Below are 16,222 nucleotides of genomic sequence, written 5' to 3'. Positions count from 1 at the left end.
AGCCCTGGATATCGCAAGGAGACTACAGCACACACAGTGCATCGACCTGGTAAGAACTATTTAAATGTACTTTACGTTTTCTTTTGTAGAACACACACATAGTGAGAACTTAGATTATACCAGTTGCCACATTACAATACCTGCTAGAAAGAAAGAAAAAACACAAGACAACTTCCTCTGCTTGAAATTAGACCTTAAAACAATTCCCTTTTCAACAAAGCTGGGCTGAGGACTCAGTCCCAGGACAAGGAACCTAAGCCTCTTCAGGTCCCACTGAGCATCATTTATGAACTGGTTTTATTTTCCTACCGGCCATCTGCCCTGCTGACTCAGCCCTGCTCTGTGTAATATCCTGTTTGACTCTGTACATCCGTGTTTGGGAGGCTTTGATTATCTCATCTTTGTCTCCTTTTGTTCATTTGAGGTTATTATTTAACCAGGAAGCTGCATTTAGTTGTGTGTTTCCTGATCAACTCTTTTCTCATGAGGACATGTGATATTATTTGTAAAGTTCTAATTTGATTTGTTACTAGCAGAGACAAAAGTTTGCATGAATCCCCAAAAGCAAACTCCAAGAAAGACGTTTAAAACAAAACCAGGATAGATCTGCTTAATAGAGACCAAACACTTTGATACAAATTCTGAACTTGTTGTGTTGTTTTAGCTGGAGCTGGCCCACAGTGGGAAGTTTAACACTCAAATCCATGTGGAGTACATATGGGAGACTCAGTCCCAGGAGTTCTATGACAGTGAGGACGACCTGGACGAGAGGGTAAACAACTCATACTTACAAAGACAAGTCTGCAGAGCTCTCGTAGTTAAGGACCATTCTATTTTGTACAATGAAACCAGAAGTTAAACATTACTGCCATTCACATCTTCCACATGACGTCAATCAAGCCACGGAAAAATGTATGTCTTTCCCCTTAGAACCAGGTTTTGTTCGCTAGACAATGGTTTCCTCAAATAGTCAGTCACGACAACACAAATGTTAAAAAATAGATGCATAAAAAAATAGTATTTTCACACACACACACACACACACGTGCCTGGCCAAACCTATACAGTTGTAGGTTTGGCCAGACTCAAAGTATCAGTATCAAGTTCCTTTGCCAAAACAGGATGATAAAAACTTTGCTAAAGAATGCTGAAGGGGATTTCCACCATTGTTTAACAACAGGGAAAAACGCTTCTTAGACAGATGTGGTCTTGTCAGATAAACATGATTTACTTTGACTTTGGTTTAGAAGCTTTAATAATATATATATAAATAAAACACCCTATTCATGTTAAAACCTCCACAAAAATAAAACCTTTTGTAAACTATCAAATAGTAAACATTTTACGAAATTTACCAAAATGACAACTAATTAATGGCCATTATCTCTATTTGAGAACACTGTTTTCTCTAATAATATCTAATAATATAACTTTGTTTTTACACAAAATGATTAACTAACGAAAATGAAAATAACTGTTAGTTAAAAGACTAAATACAATAATGTTTAATCACTAATGAGCTGTTTTAGTGTTCTTTTAGGAAGTTTTTAGGGGTTTAAATGGAATTAATTAAAATTCTCATGGACATTTGGTAAAATAAAGTTGAAGACATATTAGTGGAAACATTACCCATTTACCCTGGATTGGAAAAGAAATGTTTGTTCTGTGATTTCCACTCTGTTCAATGTTAAATTAAATGTTGTTAATTAAAGTTTGAACGTCCGTGAACGTGTGCGTCACGGACTTGGTTTCAGGACCGTTACACAACCTATAATAACGAAAAGAAACGTGAATTCGACTACTTACTGTTGCACTTGATTCCAGGTGAGTCCTTTACCCAAGACCCGCTCTCCGCTGACCTCTAATGGCAGCAGCGGCTCTTCGATTGCTCGTTGGAGTTCGGCTAATGCTAATGCTAACGCAGGCAGCAGGCCATGCCAGACCTATGAGAACCTGGAGTTCCTGTACGGAAACCCACCTGCCAACAGCGCCCCCGCTGGCGCTTCACGGCCACCACCACTGCCAGCTAAATCTATCCAGAGAGGGAAATCGCTGTGTATGTGTACTTTTAATACCTTAAATAATATTGCTATAATACATTGTGCTGTATGTTTTAATAATTTAACATGTTAGATTTAACATGATAGATTTTTTTTAAAAGTTTGATGATTAATTTACAATAACAATTGCAACTACCCTTATTGTTACAGTAGTTTTTAAAATGTGTTTACTTAACAGAGAAACGTGAATGTTTTAAATTTCACATAAATGTACAGATTAAAGAAACAGCTACAATGTTCAGAAGGAAAAGTATTCTAAAACATGTAGGTGACTTAAAAAGTAGTAAAAGTCGTAGAAAGCAATAAACCAGTGTGTTTATGGTTAAAAGAAATCAACAAGTAAATCAATAAATGAAAATGTTTTAGTGTGTAAATATTAAAAGATAAACTTGAGAATGATTTTAAACTATGAAATAAATTTACAAAAGGTAAGTTATTAAATAACTGAACACATTTTTAAAAATATTTGATATGGTACAAATATGAAATGATTACTAAGAGAAATTGCATTGAAAAAAAGCAAAATACTTGAATACAAAAAATATTTTGTTACACATTTTCAAGTATTTTGTAAAAAAAAACTTGCTTATAATTTAGAAAAGAAAAAATGACTAATGTACAAAAATGTCAAACTTGAAACACAAACATAGGGCACATTACAGGAATAACTAGTTAATATTGTTAAAGAAAATCAAAACAGTTTCACTTAATGTGCACCAATTTTCTGGAAAAGTCAAGGTTAATGCTGACATTTATTTATTTTTTCATGTTCCTCCTTTTGCCAGGTCGCTCAGACCCTGAGATCTCTGTCACAACACAGGAAGGAAATGCTATTCCACGGCGATGCTCCAACCCAGCCTCCCACTCCTCTAGTCCCCAGATGCAGAAGAAACACAGTCCTTCTTCAGCCAACACTGACAACCAAGGTGGCAGACCTCCAAGATCCCCTCACGGCCATGGTGGAGGTCTTCTAAGGGGGCAGAGGCAGACGTGGGATGGACAACCTGCCGCTGGGTCTGGGTCTCAAACCAACATCACATTACCGTCTTCTCAGAATCACATAGGTCCTGTCAGGTAAGACGGTGCTGCAGCTAATGTCAAAACACACTTTTAAAAACCTGATATTGTGTATCGTTCAACTCATTTAAGCTAAAAAAAAATATTATAAATATTATTGACAGGAAAGAGGAAAAAACTGTTTTTGTAGTCTGTTTAAAAGTAATAAAAAACATCCACAGACCACTGTTTGAAATGCAGCCTCAAACCATGACAGAGCCATCTCCAGTCTTTATTAGAGGTTAAGAATTGGTATACTGTAGATATATTTGTGCTACTGGATTTTCTTTGATGTGATTGCATATATTTCAACTGAAATTTGAACTTCTGTCCTGGAGTATATGTGAATTTATTTCTTGTTAAGGGTTAAACATACAGGCTAGAAGCATTCTTAGTTGATTTTAAAGAAAAATAACTTTTGTAAGCCTTTTGTAAAATAGAGAAAATTGTATTTTCTTTATGTTCATTTCTTTTGAATATTTTGATATCCAATACGTCATCAAATACATTTTTATAGCTGAAAAGCATTTCTTTTTATCCAATACGTCATCAAATACATTTTTCTAGCTGAAAAGCATTTTTTTTTCATATCTGTCTAAGTTCTCAGTCATCCAGATCATCTTATAACTACTTGACTACTGGATATTTTTATCACTCAATTATCACAGTAATTACAGGTGTCTAAATGAGGAAAATATTAAGAGTAAAAAATGAACACACACCTCTGTCTGTTCTTCTTCTCCAGCTCAGAGAAGACCACATCATATCGTCGCACCAGCAGCGGAGGAGGGAACCAGGGAAAATGCAGTGTGTTTTCTCCCACCTGTGTGGGCAGCCAGGAGGAGCTGTACTGCAGTTTAGTGAGTAACAGTCAGAGCCCCACTCCTGCTCCTGCTCCTGCTCCTGCTCCTGCTGCTGCTCCTGCTGCTGCTCCTTCATCTCCTGCCCTGACCCGTGCTCTTCGAATGGTAGGAGCAGACTCTTTAATTACATTCTTCAGATGTAACGCTAGTTTAACAAACACAATTCACAGAAAAGATGGTTGCTTCAATACAAACGCATTAATTAGTATTTTTCCCAGTCCTGAGTCTCAAACCTTTCCAAGTTAGTAGGAGATTTTATTGTATGTTATGAAATATGTAGCAGCTTTTTTTGCTGTACATATCGTCTGTGTTACAGTTGAATGGACTGACCTCGCCTTCTCTTCTTCAGGTTTCTGGCAGCAGGCCTCATCAGAAGCGTGTCAAGGCCCTGGTGGACTGCAGGGCAGGAAGTTCAGAACAACTGGCCTTCTTTAAAGATGAGATCATTGTAGTTACGGCCAGTAATGACCCCCACTGGTGGGTAAGTGCAACTACAACCGTAGGGATAAAAAGTGATGTGTTGAAAATTGGGCTAGTACTGTGTGTGTCTTCTTTGTTGACATTTCTGACTTTATTCCCACAGGTCGGTCACATAGAAGGTGATGCATCCAGGAGTGGGAATTTTCCAGTGAACTATGTGCACAAACTGACAGACTGAAGGACCTGAGATTGTCAAATGAAATCCTAAAAACGACCATGGATTTTAACAGACAGTGTTTAAAGGTTTTCTTTTAAAAAAAAAAGTAACCTAAGTGATTCACAGTCAGGAGACACTTTTTTGTCATTTTTCCTCTTTCCTCTCTGACCTCGGATTATTTTACTGAGGTACAGAATCATTTGTATTTAGACAGACTGTTCCAAGGACCAATGTTGAAGTTGTGTAGGATTACTAACTGGAGGCAGAACTAACCTGCAGGGCAAATATCCCTTGAGGCACTTTAGACTTTCAGCAGAGAAGGAATACTTGGCCAAAATGTATTTGTGTACTTTCACGTCAGTTGCTGAAAAAGACACAGAGCTGCTTTTTCTTTGGAGTAGAGAAAAAAACCTGCCTGGTGTTTTTTTGTTGTTGTTGTTTTTTTCTCAATCGCACCGTCCTCAGAGACTGGTTGTGAGGTTCAAACCTGCGAGAGTGGCTTTGTGTCTGCTAGGCTGTCTGCGGCACGCGCCAGACAGGCGTCTGGGCAGGGAAATATTAGCTCCACCACCTTGACTCCGGACAACGCTCGCTGTCTGCACAATGAGAGGATCCAGTTTCTCCTTGCTCCAGTGATTCATCTGAGGAACAACAGCGGGAAAAAAGAGGAGAAACATTTTCTGCTCCACCAGGAAAAGGCACTTAATGCGTCATTGACCCAAACACACCTGCACCTACTGTACGGACAGAACAGCTCAGAGGAGCCAGAAACTCTGCAGAAGGAACGGTGTGAAAGGCGTGGCTACACCTTTTTTTTCTCCAACATTTCATAGAAGTTCTTTCTTCCTTGTTGTACATATTTGTCTTAAAAGTGATGTTTACAATGTAAACCTTATGTTTTCATTAAAATGTTCTGAGTTATTAACACTTCTGTCCCAATAATAGTGTTGTGCTGTATTTTTGCTAATGGGAAGTTTGTAATTTTAAAACAACACAGAGGTTATGGTATCATGTAGTACAAATTAGTATTTTTCTGTCAAACGTATTACTCAATATACTGTATATGTGTATGCCATATTTTGATACATAAACAACAAAACGAAAATATGTATTTGCACCACACCAATAACAAAAGAATGGGATACATTTTAGGTTAAAATTAATTTGAGGAAATTCACAAATACTGATTCTTTTCTAAATCTAAACAGGTCGCATGTAAATTCTCTTCCTACACAGCAGGGGGTGCTGTAATTGCATTTAAAATCCTACACAGCAGGGGGTGCTGTAATTGTATTTAAAAGTTGCACTTAAAAAAAAAAAAAAAGTTTTTAGTTAAAAAAAAAAAAAAAAAAGTAAAACCTTTAGTACCTACTACTAGACATCGCCTACAAACCAGGCTAATTTCTAAATAGTTTTTTGAGTCAGAACTAGAATCAGATCAGTATAAAACCACATTCCAAGAATTTTTTTTCTATTTTTGTATTTTTCAGTCTATCTCTCTCAGGTTTAAAAAAAGAATAAATAAAAGGAAAATGTGTAAACCTCACACTTATTTTTCATCAGCAAAAATTTGTTAGGAACCACAGAGCATGTTGCTTACAAACCTGTAGAGGGTGCTATGAATGCAGTTTCAATGATTTGGCAATGGGCTCAATAATGCAAAAAATGATCATATAGGTGTCCTGGTGTTTAGTTAAATTATAAATAAAAACACATAATACAAGTAATAAAAGGTGTGGAGACGAGTGAATGTCCAAAGAATATAAAAAATGATAGACCACAACAAGTCTCTGTAATGTTTTTGGCTACATTTTCAGACACTCTTCAGGTAAATCCTCTCCATCTGTCTTGAATGTTTTCCCTGTCGTTCCTGCCTCATTAATTGTCTTCTGTCTGGACGACTCTCCGTCTCAAACATCTCTGTCCCAAAGCCAGGATGATGAAATTCCGAACTCGGATTACATAAACCTATTCTCTGTCTGCTGTGTAATCCATACCACCACAGTTACACACACTCTTCAAATGGATGGATAAGATATGTGAATGCATTCACAAATCTGTACAAATATAGTTTTTATGTAAAGCACAAATAGTGGGATATGTATTAAAGTAATCCCGGATCTGCATACTAAAGGCCGCACTAATGCCGAGGCTTCTGTCATTCCACAGTGGAGCGGGAGTGCGACCTGGTTCCATTATTGGCTTTCTCTCCTTCATAAGTGCAGCGACGTTGTACAAATCACAGCCAGAAATATGTGAAAATAACCGGATGTTCAGAGTTCCACAGATACTGAGGTCAGACTGAAGCCCATCTACATTTGTGATGCTTTCATTAAGAGAAAGGCAGCAGAAAGCATCAGCTTTAATGCAGTGCCACAAATCCCAACAGTCAGTAATGAGCACTTAGTACTGGGTTATACAAACAGTTTCCCAGTAATTCTGTTCCTTTTCATGGGAGCCTTGTTATCTAACCTCACTTTAACAAATGGACAAATATACAGTTCTACATTACACTGTAACATGTAGAAACCTCTTACAGACACTTAGTCTGACTAATGGCACTACACCAGGGCGGTTGAAAATTAGAATGGTGGGCCGGTTCAATTGGTTCCATGTAGAATGCAGGGCCCAATAATTTAAATAAAATGTACAAGAATACATGTGAATTTCAAAGATAATTTGGTCATTTTGATCTCTGCTGCCATTTAGTGGAAATAATAGAAATTACACTGATTGATTGTAATGTTACCTGGGTGAACTGGTAACAGGTTTGGGAGTCAGGGTTTGAGAATCAAGGCCCCTGCTGCTGTGAAGGTCATATGTAGCTAAATGGGGGCTGAGTATTTTATATGTGACAGAAACAAGAAAGGGAGAAGAAATACATTGACTTCAACGTTCAAATCATTTTAGTAAATTTTATTCTTATATTTCTACTTAATTTACAAAACTCAATATGAAGTGAATCCTGTAAATATTTCCTGTTGTTGTACATAGTAGTTCTGTGCTGGAGTCATTCATAAACGTCTGTAGCAGTGATCTCCCCTCTGCTGTCACAACTTTGACGATTGAATCAAGCAGAACGTACATTCTGTCACTGCAGAAACAGGAGGTTTGGAGACAAATAACTCCCAGGTCACATGATTTGAAAGGACATTTATGGATTTTCTTTGGTGTGAAAAAAAGATTTTGCAATTTGCAAAAAATAAAAAAAAGAAGCAAATTTCACTGAAGGTTAATTGAATCCAAACCTGCTGCAGTTGTGAAGCGTTAAACTTATTTCTTAGACATTCATACAGTCCTAAAGTTTAAATATTATTTTACTTTTAATAAAGATAAGAAGATAACATTCTGTGCTTAGTCCACCAAAAAATAACATCACAGAGAAACACAAATACTAACATACTTTAAAGTTTGAATAAATACCAGAGAAATGGGTTTGGACCTGTGGTTTACCAGCATTTGTGTAAATAATTAATAATGATAATGTTTGTTGAAAATTTAGACACAAGTTGTAACAGTGCAAAAAAAAAACCCTAAAATTTAAAAGTAAACACATGGATTGTTAAAAGAAATAAGTTATAATTGTGATCTAGATAAAGATAAAAATAAAATGTCCAATGGTGATTTGTAAAATAAATCAGAAAAAAACAAATATAAAAAAATTACCAGGTAAGAAAAAACAAAATTTCTGAGATAAAATAATGAAAATCTAAATCAAAATTAAATTACTAAATAACAAAACAGATAATAGCCTAGAGCTATGGAGACCTAAAAACAAAAAGTAACAAAACAGATAATAGCCTAGAGCTATAGAGACCTAAAAACAAAAAGTAAAAAAAAAGGTTTTTATGTTGAAAATACAGGATAAAAAAGTGTTAGTCCAAAAAAAAAATTAAATGACCTATGAGGTCGAATAGCTTATGTTGAAAATACAGGATAAAAAAGTATTAGTCCAAAAAAAAACAAGCATCAAATTCATAATTCTGAGAAAATTTGTATCTAAAATTTGATGTTCCAGCTTATAGTTTTGTACATATGTTTTTACAAACATCCATGGGATCATGGCCAAACCACAGGTTCAAATGTGATTATATTTTAGAATTATTCTACAGAAAAAAAAAATCCACAAAAAGTTGAGAAACATTACATTCATTCTGCAAGTGAGCCCATAAATCTTTGGGGGAAAAAATAATTTTTCATTTGTCACTTATAGAAAACTTAAAAAATTAACATTTTTTTAAAAAGTGTTCTATATCGTACGGAGTGGATAATGACGTTTGTAGATGAAGGCTATGGTTTTGACCCTCGTCACTGGAATAATCACTATCACTGCTGCAGATGGACAAACATTACATAAGGCATATTAAAAAGCAACATTTACTCCAGCTCTATATTCACATTCCCTCTGTACATGATTAAGGCCATGTCAGCACTTTGTTGTCAATGACGTAACGTTGTTCGGTGAGTGCAGAGAGAACAGTGGACGTCAGCATCGAACTGTGAATTCAATATGGCAATAATGACTCTCTTGTTCTCTAACATTGGCTGTGATTAAAGGGATGAATTCAGCAAATAAATACTGTGCAGTCAGAGCAGCCAGTCTAGAAGCATTTCAAACATTTAAAAGACAAACACCCTGAATATTCTGTAAATTCAAACACAGGAAATACAGCAGCAAACACTAATCATCACTTTGTCCTTTTTGATTCCCACGGTTTTTCCAGGTCCTTAAACTCAACTATTTTGATGTTGATATATCCCCATGATCGACTGTGAAATTTCCGACCTACAACCTCCACGTCAAATGTACTTTAGTACTGCCTTCTACTCCTAATGAGCACTCAAAGTACTACATACATAGTGCTGTGATGGTGACAAAAAATCACCAAGTCTGGAACTGATCCAGAGACAACTGCGCCACCTACTGAGCCTCAACCACCATCAATGTTAAACAACTTGGTCCAAATCCCAGCATCAAATTCTCCTACCATATAAATTTAACTGAATCTCCATTTTGTCCTGAATTTTAGGATTCAAACTAGCAGCCAAAAGGTTAGGCATACGGCCCATAAAATGACCTCCAATAGTTTATCACTTACTAATAATTTACATTAAGACCAAGCTTGATGATGGGCTAACTCGGTTAAGATAAACTGACGAACCAGTACAGACAAATACATGTGATGCTTTTACTGTCCCAAGAAAAGTTGGATTGTCCCGTATACACCATATTTAGTAGGCATCAGTTGAAGACAAGTAAAAATGACAAATCCTACCATAAACAATAACCACAGCACTGGTCAGTGAAACTTTCAGTAAAGTTTTTGACCTCTAGTTCAATAAATTTCAACTCACAAACACTTTAAAATATCTCGGTAAAAGACTAAGTACCAGAGTGACAAACAGTGGCTTAAAAAGTACCACACATCATGCATTTTCCTTCATTGGAGTAGCACTGATCCACAGCTGCTGCTGCTGTTTAACTATAGAATGTCCAGAACCTCATTCTCTGCTGCCTTCAGTCCTACTACTGCATAAAATACCTTTATGAACGATTAAAAAACCAAACCAACTGAAGAAACGCAACCTGTTTTTATCAATTTTGATCTTTAAATTTAAAAAACCTTCATTGACTTGCATCATAAATGTAATCTCATCTCGACTGTGGCCTGATTTGAGAACATCGTTATTCTCCTCATCTCGGCTGCTGCAGTCACACACTGCACTGTATTCCCATTACGCCCGTCTTTGCAGCTGGGGAGCAATTAACATTAGAAAATCCAAGTGCGGGGGAGCCTTCAGTGAGCACTAACACGTTCAGAACATAAATCTGTCTTGTAAACAGCCTCTTCTCTTTGTTCAGGGAAGAACTCACAAATACAATTAGGGTTTTATGCACATAAGGAAAACTCCCTGCGCCTCAGAGAAGAAGCCAATACGGTCTCACATTTCCATCCTGCGTTTTTTTCTTCCAAGGGAACGCTGCACCAAGACGGAACGCCTGTCTGTCTGCAATAACCTTTGAAACCCAAAAATAGATTGTTCCCTCGCTGCGCCTCTGTTTCTCGCTCTATACACACACACACCAGGGATCAATAGGATAGATGGATACTACAGATTCTACTGTGATACTCATTCCTGATCTGAGGAGATGAGGAAAATCAGGAAGGAATTAAAAAGAAAATTACAATTATGACAAGAATTAGTGGAAATTAAGACATGGTCTGTGTAACATTTCTGTGTCTGGAGATTTTGTGATTGAAACGAGGCCACTGCTGCCATTGTCACACCATCAGTGCTTGATGTTCAAAAACAAAATGAAAAAGTTGTTTGTGTTAAATACTATAAATACCAGATTAGACAACAACACAAACAGGTGTAATTCCTTTTTTTGCAGTTTGTAAATCACCCAAAAGAAATACATTGAAAATTTTTCGCAAGGGCCATAGTTTGCGGGTAGGAAGTGGCCCCCAGGCCAGGGGTCTGAAAACCCTGCTTTAAACAAATAGAACAATGTGTTAGACAGTGTCTATATTTTTAAATTCTAGACCTGAACCCATCCTTTAACCATTATTTTTCACACACACACTCCTGTTGAGGCAACAGCCACAAAGTCTCCATTTAAATCCAGTCTCCAACCTCAGCTTTCTACAACTGTCAAGTTCCACAGCTTGGCTGGACGTATTTCATATGGTTGTGCTGCCATTTTTGGACAGATTAATTGTTGGTTGCTAGGTAACAGGATGAAAGGAGGTCACAGGTGGAGTTGTCCCAGAGTGAACTGCTCTCCTTTCTTTGTTGCACGTTGAGAAAAACAGAAGACAATAGAGATAGACTGCTAGACGAAGACTGTCCACTGACTTTGATAAATGAGTCCTTTTGAAATGATTTAACCGTGGGAGAAAAAAAAAGTCAAAATCAAAATCCAAGCCATTTTTCCTGGATCACTGACACATTAGGCTGCGTAGCAAACATATGTTCTACATTTTGTCCTTTGCAGCGACTTGTGCTAATTTTTGTATAGACACAACCTGTAGTTTAGCCGAGAGGCGTAGGTAGTACGACATTCGCAGGAGGCTCGACCTAACAGTGAGATCCACATTAGTGCATTCACATTAGAGAAACTGTAGAGTTAGTCTGACAAAAAACAGACTAAAGTTCAGAGTAAATGTGAGATACGATATCTGTACTGAGTAGATGCTAAACATAAATAACTGTGTCCCCTGCATGTGTCATGTGCTGTACTATTTTGCTGCCTTTGAAGCACAAACTTGGTTTTCATTTGTTTTTTAATAATGGCAAATTAACAACATCAAACTTGTTTGTTTGTTTTTTCTCGCTGTTTTTTTTAAAGACAACCTAAATTTTTGTGACGCCTTGACAACTTACGAGGTTAATGGAATGCAGTGGTAAACCAGAAGTAGCATTAGCACCATTGCTAACCATTTGGACAAGCAAAATATCAAACATTCTGCCTGTCTGCTCTGAAATCTCAACATAACTCAACAGAATAAACAGCATGGATCCCACTTTAGAAACAATTAGAATGAACTGCACCTGCAAAGTATGCACAGATTTGTTTCAAGCTAACCTGTTGACAAGTAGCATGTACTGTTTTCTGCCCAAAGCTACCTGTCAAAAAGAGGTATATCGCCATCTGTTGGAGCAGATTTGCACGTACAATAGTGAACAAATCAATTACCTTTCAGTGCTTGTACACAACCGTAGCTTGATGCAGTTACAATACTGTCATAACTGAATTTACACGTATATTTAAATGCAGATTACAATTGAAAAATTAAACAAAGCTAACCTGAATGTTAATATCCAGCCCTCATAAAACTAATTCAACTAACTTTAACTAATTTGTGGGTCAGGTTCCAAATTTGACACATACACTGACACATTACTATTTCATTTTTGCATTTTTTTCTTGTCCTCTACTTCTTCCTGTTGTTTTGTTTCTTATATTCATCCGTAGCCAATGGCTTCAATATCGACATATTTTCAATTTTAAGTCCAACACTACTCTACTCAGCAGAAGCAACATGTCTACATGAAAACAACGAAAGAATAAGGACATGCTGTACACATTCCACTGATGTCGGCATCCGAAGTTCAGGAGCCGGAGAATTTACTTTGATTTCCACCAAACAGGAAGCTCCCTCCTCCCATCTGTGGTCACTGTAGGCACTCGAAGACGATGAGGACCAGCCCCAGGATTAAATAGAACTGTGGAATCTGGAGAGCAGCGGTGTCAATGTGGGGCAGCTAAACAATAAACGGCGTCCCATTCTCTTAGTGTGCTATTTGAGTTTCACGGGCCAAGGGAGGCATGTGCGGAGTCCGAGCATGGAGGAGAAGACAATGGTTGGACGATGTTTTTTGAACTTCAGGCCTTTCTTCAAGCGTTGGCTGTTCTCAGACACGTACAACTCCCCCTGTTGGGCTCCAGTAGATATCCTAGACACCAGCTCCCCATGAACCAGCACCTCCTGTTCTGAACGCACAAACACCTCCCTGAGCTCCTCCAGGCGCCGTTCCATCTCTCTAATGACTTTCTGGCGCTCCTCCACCTCTAGTAGACGCCGTCGAGCTGCCTCAAACTCCATGCTGGAGCTGGGGGTGACCAGCTTGGAGGTGGGGGCTGTGGCTGAGGTAGATTGGGGCTCAGACCTGGCGAGCAGAGCCCCTGTCACCCTCCTGAAGTCGCCCATGGAAATGGAGCGTCTTGTGGCCGGAGAGGCCAGAGCCAGGAGAGCAGAGGCAGACGTAGAGCTGGGCATGGATAATGGAGGAAGAGAAGGAGAGGAGGAGGAGGAGGATGAAGGTGATTCAGGTGGCTGCAGATCCGGATGAGGGTCAATGTTTGTAATAGCTGCTGCCGTGATCTCATTGGTGTCCTCACTGAAGTCCGAGTCCCTCTGTTGTCCCTCCATGGTCACTGTACTTCTCCTCCTGCTGCTGCTGCTGCTGCTGCTGATGGTTGTTTTCCCTCCGTCTTCCTGAACCTCAGCTGTGGAGACAGTGTAGCGGTGTGGCGCCGTGAGACAGCCTGGGAAGTGCTCCATTCATTAATAAGACATCCGAGCCAGGCTTGTGCTCTCTGTGCATCTGAGCGGTTGTGCTGGGGAGGAGCTTGCTGACAGCTCATTGGCTGCTGAAGTCACAGGAATATGAGCTGATGATTGGGCAATTCTGCCTCCGTGCTGCTGATGCTGGCAGCCTGTCGTGTCCTCTGCTCAACTGTTTTGCTTTTTTCCACAGTCATCATCATCTGGAGCTTTGCTTTGATCAGCTCTGATCAGTCAAGCCCAGCAGAGTCAAACATGAGGTGCCGACGTGTTAGATCTCATCGCCCGCTTCGCTGATGTTATTTAGCTTCAATTTTGTCCTCTGGGCCTCGGTGCTGTTGTTTCTCTTTTTTTCTCCCTCTTTCTCCCTTTTTATTGCTCTGTTGCCACGAGCAACGGACAGCCTCAACATAAGACGGCATCTGGAGGTGGTTTTGACTCACTGTCTTCACCTAGCTGCTCCAAATAATGAACATTTTTGTGTTTTTTTTAAACATTTTCACTAGTCTTTGGACCCTGAGAGAAGAAACACTGACATAACTGAATATGTGTGTTTAACTGCTCACAGATCAACAGTGTCAGGATCAGGATTTGTCATATACAGTATGTATATAACAAGTCACAAATAACATTTATAGTTTCTTCCATTCTTCATCTTCCTCTTCCTCTTCTTCCAATTGATGGGGTGTGCTGCATAACCCTCATTTTCACCCAAGTCATGTAACACATGTTTGGCCTGTTTATGTGAAGTGTATAAGGCACTTCATTCTGTCTATAGGGATTTTACTAGGCACCAAATATCCTCAGAATCTCTTATCCTTTTGTAGGGAAGCTTATGGCTGACGGTACATATATATTTGTCAGTAACCTCAGTAATACTTTGTTCTTATTGTTATTTCTTCTCTGCTGCTATGACCTGCAAATGTTCCCACTGCAGGAGAATTAAAGGTTCTAAATGATTGTTCCGTTCCTCATTTCCTCCTTCTCTGCCTTCATAAATCTCCTCCGGAGTCTTTTTCTCTCCTCCTTCCTGCCAGCCTAATCTTCAACATCCTTTGTCTCATTTCTCATCTGCCTCAGTTCAGCACATGTCTGAAGCATTTTCAGGAGAATAGAAGAAGGAAAAACAAATCACTTCCAACAGTTTGGAATTCAGTAGCTACTGAGAAGTGGGGGATCAAATTTGGAATTCAGTAGCTACTGAGAAGTGGCTACTGAAGATCAAATAAAAAAAAATAGAAATAACAAATAATGGTTTTAGGTACAAAAATGTAACAAAAATGAAATCAAACATCTTCATATTTGCTACTCTTTTTTGCAGCTACCTGAATGTAGAAGATACTTTAAAATCATTACTCTAAAATGGGCACAAAGAGCTGAATTTCCATCTAGTCTCACAGTCTCTCCTGCAAAAAAAATTGATATTCATGTCAAAATGCAGCAATGTTTCCATTTTCAGTAATATTTGACTATATAAATTTCCTTCTGCGTTCATTTTTCCTGTGATGTGTGTTTTTTGTTTTTCTCAGAGTCTGATCTTAACATCTTGGCTTCAAAGCCAGTCGATATTTGTCTAGACGCAGAGGATCAGGTTGGACTGTAAGTGGAGCAGAGATTACAGCAATCACAGGAGAAAATTCAATCACGTCAACAAGATGAAGCTTATCAGATCAGTCCTGTCAAAACTGATGGAGATTGGTCGTTATTTCTGTAACAAAATTTGCAGGGAGGAGGATAAAAGCTGTGCTGCTGCTCATCTTCTGCACACCAGCCGTGCTATAAAGACTTTGTCTTTTTTTCTCATTGCTTTCATTCTTGTTCTTCAATTCAGTTCACAGAACTGTTGGGAAACTGAATGAAATCTGAGGGAAAAAAAGAAAAACATAGGTTGAAAATATACTTCAAAAATAGCTATAGATTAGCAGAATGAAAATTTAAAAAAAATTACATATAACAAATATATAACAAATAACTTTTAAGCAAAAAAATCCGGGGCTAACATAAAATTTAACAAAATCTAACAAAATTTAAGATATGTTTGCAGTCATATCTTAAATTTTGCAATTTTAAAGAATGTTATCAATAAAATATCACAATTGGTGCAAGTTAGCCAAAACTGCCAAAAGCGACATGAAGAACAGTAGCCAACTCAAACGAGCCACATGGTAGTCATACTGGAGATTCAATGTAGCCAACAGATGGCAAAATCCAAAGCTGAATAAAGATAGCCATTAGACAAAATGGCTACCACAGCAAGGAGAGGGATGAACTTAATAGTAAACAAAACGAAATTTGCCAGTATTATAACATACAAAGATACAATTTCAGATAAAGGTTATTCACAAACATAGCTAGAAAAACACATTTGTTGTTATCATTTTTCACTTATCTGAATGAATTACAGTTGAGGATTTAGTCAACATCAGATTATCACAGTAACCAGTAGATAAATGACATGTACAGAGCACACTGGCCTCAGTGCTAACTCAACAGAACCCTAACCCTGCCTATGTCCATAAACTCACCACCACC

The 16,222-nt window shown here is 38.1% G+C and overlaps 2 protein-coding genes and 1 long non-coding RNA gene across 3 annotated transcripts in view; 1 reads left to right on the top strand and 2 right to left on the bottom strand.

Annotated features, from left to right (window-relative positions):
* LOC103377800 (uncharacterized) overlaps window positions 1-1,944 on the bottom strand; it is a 26,532-nt gene extending 24,588 nt beyond the window's left edge. Inside the window, exon 1 of the long non-coding RNA XR_521447.3 lies at window positions 1,807-1,944. This is a non-coding gene — a long non-coding RNA (uncharacterized LOC103377800). The remainder of the gene's footprint in view (window positions 1-1,806) is intronic.
* The window catches only part of asap3 (ArfGAP with SH3 domain, ankyrin repeat and PH domain 3), a 25,062-nt gene extending 19,519 nt beyond the window's left edge, over window positions 1-5,543 (top strand). The window contains exons 20-26 of the mRNA XM_017038277.2: window positions 3-49; window positions 665-772; window positions 1,825-2,056; window positions 2,846-3,134; window positions 3,862-4,084; window positions 4,329-4,460; window positions 4,563-5,543. Of these exons, the coding sequence (XP_016893766.1) occupies window positions 3-49; window positions 665-772; window positions 1,825-2,056; window positions 2,846-3,134; window positions 3,862-4,084; window positions 4,329-4,460; window positions 4,563-4,637 (1,106 nt within the window). The 3' untranslated portion in view covers window positions 4,638-5,543. The remainder of the gene's footprint in view (window positions 1-2; window positions 50-664; window positions 773-1,824; window positions 2,057-2,845; window positions 3,135-3,861; window positions 4,085-4,328; window positions 4,461-4,562) is intronic.
* Window positions 5,544-8,577: 3,034 nt separating this feature from the next.
* On the bottom strand, window positions 8,578-14,397 carry LOC107989141 (putative protein TPRXL). The gene has a single exon (XM_017035839.2). It carries the CDS (start codon window positions 13,685-13,687, stop codon window positions 12,923-12,925), a length of 765 nt encoding a protein of 254 aa, XP_016891328.1. The 5' UTR covers window positions 13,688-14,397; the 3' UTR covers window positions 8,578-12,922.
* Between the last annotated feature and the right edge of the window lie 1,825 nt (window positions 14,398-16,222).

Source organism: Cynoglossus semilaevis, chromosome 1 (genome assembly GCF_000523025.1).
Source record: "Cynoglossus semilaevis isolate Cse_v1.0 chromosome 1, Cse_v1.0, whole genome shotgun sequence".
In the NCBI taxonomy this organism is placed as follows: Eukaryota; Metazoa; Chordata; class Actinopteri; order Pleuronectiformes; family Cynoglossidae; genus Cynoglossus; species Cynoglossus semilaevis.
Note: the sequence above shows the minus strand (reverse complement) of the source record. Positions and strands in the feature narration are given on the sequence as shown.